The sequence below is a fragment of the Sinocyclocheilus grahami genome, unplaced genomic scaffold (genome assembly GCF_001515645.1).
Source record: "Sinocyclocheilus grahami isolate Dianchi unplaced genomic scaffold, SAMN03320097.WGS_v1.1 scaffold993.1, whole genome shotgun sequence".
NCBI classification, from domain to species: Eukaryota; Metazoa; Chordata; class Actinopteri; order Cypriniformes; family Cyprinidae; genus Sinocyclocheilus; species Sinocyclocheilus grahami.
In genome coordinates, this window is record NW_015506172.1 from 53544 (window position 1) to 56043 (window position 2500).

Here is a 2500-nt window from a genome sequence, read left to right on the forward strand (position 1 = left end):
TTTATTATTTTTGCATATATTTATTTTTAACATGCTCTAAGAAATAGATATAAAATATAATGTTATATATATTATATAATTTTTGCATATATTTATTTTTAACATGCACTAAGGAATATATAGATATTATATATATTTTATTATTTTTGCATATATTTATTTTTAACATGCTCTAAGAAATAGATATAAAATATAATGTTATATATATTATATAATTTTTGCATATATTTATTTTTAACATGCTCTAAGAAATAGATATAAAATATAATGTTATATATATTATATAATTTTTGCATATATTTATTTTTAACATGCTCTAAGAAATAGATATAAAATATAATGTTATATATATTATATAATTTTTGCATATATTTATTTTTAACATGCACTAAGGAATCATTCACAATAAGACCGAATGAGCCTCATGTTGACTCCAGCGCACATGTGTTCCTGCTGTGCGTCTCTCCACCGTCAATCATCAATCCTCTTTACTGCAGGAAATGAAATCACAGCGCTGTCTTCTGCTGATTATCAGGACTCGTTACGCCGAGCATCAGATTAGTTCACTCGCAGATCAGTCTGCTGGATTTGTCTGTATATTTTTCTCTCTGTGTCTGATGAACTGAACTCTGGTTTGAACCCAAGTCACATTTACTTCTGTAGCGCTTTATACAATACAGATCGTTTCAATGCAGCTTTACAGGAAAATAACCGTGTCAGTGTTGTCAAATTCAGCAGTTATGACACAAATTCAGTTTCAGCTGTACAGGAGAAATGAAATAGTTCGCCCAAAATGAAAATCTGCTGAAAATATCCTCATCTTCAGGACATCCAAGATGTATTTGATTTAGTTTCTTCATCAGATTTGGAGAAATGTAGCATTGCATCAGTGTCTCACCGATGGATGTGAATGGGTGCCGTCAGAATGAGAGTCCAAACAGCTGATAAAAACATCACAATAATCCACAGCACTCCAGTCCATCAGTTAACATCTGGAGAAGACCAAAGCTGAAACTAATCCAGCATTAAGGCGCTTTTAATTCAAATACATTGAGTCCATAATCCATAATAACGCTTCCTCCAGTGAAAAAGTGTTCTGGTGTGAATCAGGAGAGAATGCTGGATTAATTTCAGCTTCTGTCTTCTCCAGATGTTAACTGATGGACTGGAGTGCTGTGGATTATTGTGATGTTTTTATCAGCTGTTTGGACTCTCATTCTGACGGCACCCATTCACATCCATTGCTGAGCAATTAATGGAATAATGGAACTCAATATGTTATTATTGCATATTGTTTTATAATGTACTACAATACTGAGGTGCAGATTGCCAATAGTTGCGATAAGTGGTATAAATAGCCGAAAATCCTGCTATTTTAACATAGTTTAAATAGAATTCATTGCTATTTGCACTTAGTGTAAATAGCAACTAATTGCGATTTTAATTCAAATACATTGAGTCCATAATCCATAATAACGCTTCCTCCGGTGAGTCAGTGTTCTGGTGTGAATCAGGAGAGAATGCTGGATTAATTTCATCTTTTGTCTTCTCCAGATGTTAACTGATGGACTGGAGTGCTGTGGATTATTGTGATGTTTTTATCAGCTGTTTGGACTCTCATTCTGACGGCACCCATTCACATCCATTGCTGAGCAATTAATGGAATAATGGAACTCAATATGTTATTATTGCATATTGTTTTATAATGTACTACAATACTGAGGTGCAGATTGCCAATAGTTGCGATAAGTGGTATAAATAGCCGAAAATCCTGCTATTTTAACATAGTTTAAATAGAATTCATTGCTATTTGCACTTAGTGTAAATAGCAACTAATTGCGATTTTGTCGCCTTGGAATTATAAGGTTCTATCTGACATTTTTGTGTTGTGTGAATCATTCTTATTGTGTGACAACTTATTTACATTATGCGATGTTTCTTTTGTAAGCTGTGTACATTTTGGGCTTTTTTTTAGAAAACAAAAAGGGTTCTATCTACAGAAGTCTACGGAACACAAAAACTTTGAAGCTCAATTAAAAAACGGTGGCGATTTAGCCTAAATCTTTCTCTCTCTCTCGTTCTCAGTGCTTGTCCAGCTGCCATGGCTGCACTGAGGAAAGAATTCCTAGGAATGCTGTGGAATGTTGGGAATGTCGGAGAAGGGGCCTCCACCCTGTAGTGTGCGCTGCTGTAGGGTGGAACCGCAGCACTCTTCCTGCTCTAGTAGTGCAGAACTAGAGCCCTTCTCATGAACATATCAGACGTTTACTGCGACTGTTTCTCTCTTATCTTCATGTGAGCTGTTTGAAGCAGTCACTCTTACTCCTGCAGGTCCTGCATGCTGAGATGCCCTGAGACAGAGAGTGACGCCCATCAGAGCTGCATGATGGTCTAGCTCCGCCCACTCTGTCAGGATGCTGGCCTCTGTGGTCTCTGGAAATAACGGAGGGCGAGCGCTGACCCTGAAGGGCGTCGACCCAGAAACATGTATGATCGTCTT

General features: G+C 36.4%; 1 protein-coding gene across 1 annotated transcript in view; it reads left to right on the top strand.

Moving 5' to 3' along the window:
• Nucleotides 1-2500, top strand: part of fhip1ab (FHF complex subunit HOOK interacting protein 1Ab) — a 28723-nt gene that overhangs the window by 5421 nt on the left and 20802 nt on the right. Inside the window, exon 2 of the mRNA XM_016250540.1 lies at nucleotides 2086-2500. This exon is cut by the window's right edge and continues 19 nt beyond it. Within this exon, the coding sequence (XP_016106026.1) occupies nucleotides 2415-2500 (86 nt within the window). The 5' untranslated portion in view covers nucleotides 2086-2414. The remainder of the gene's footprint in view (nucleotides 1-2085) is intronic.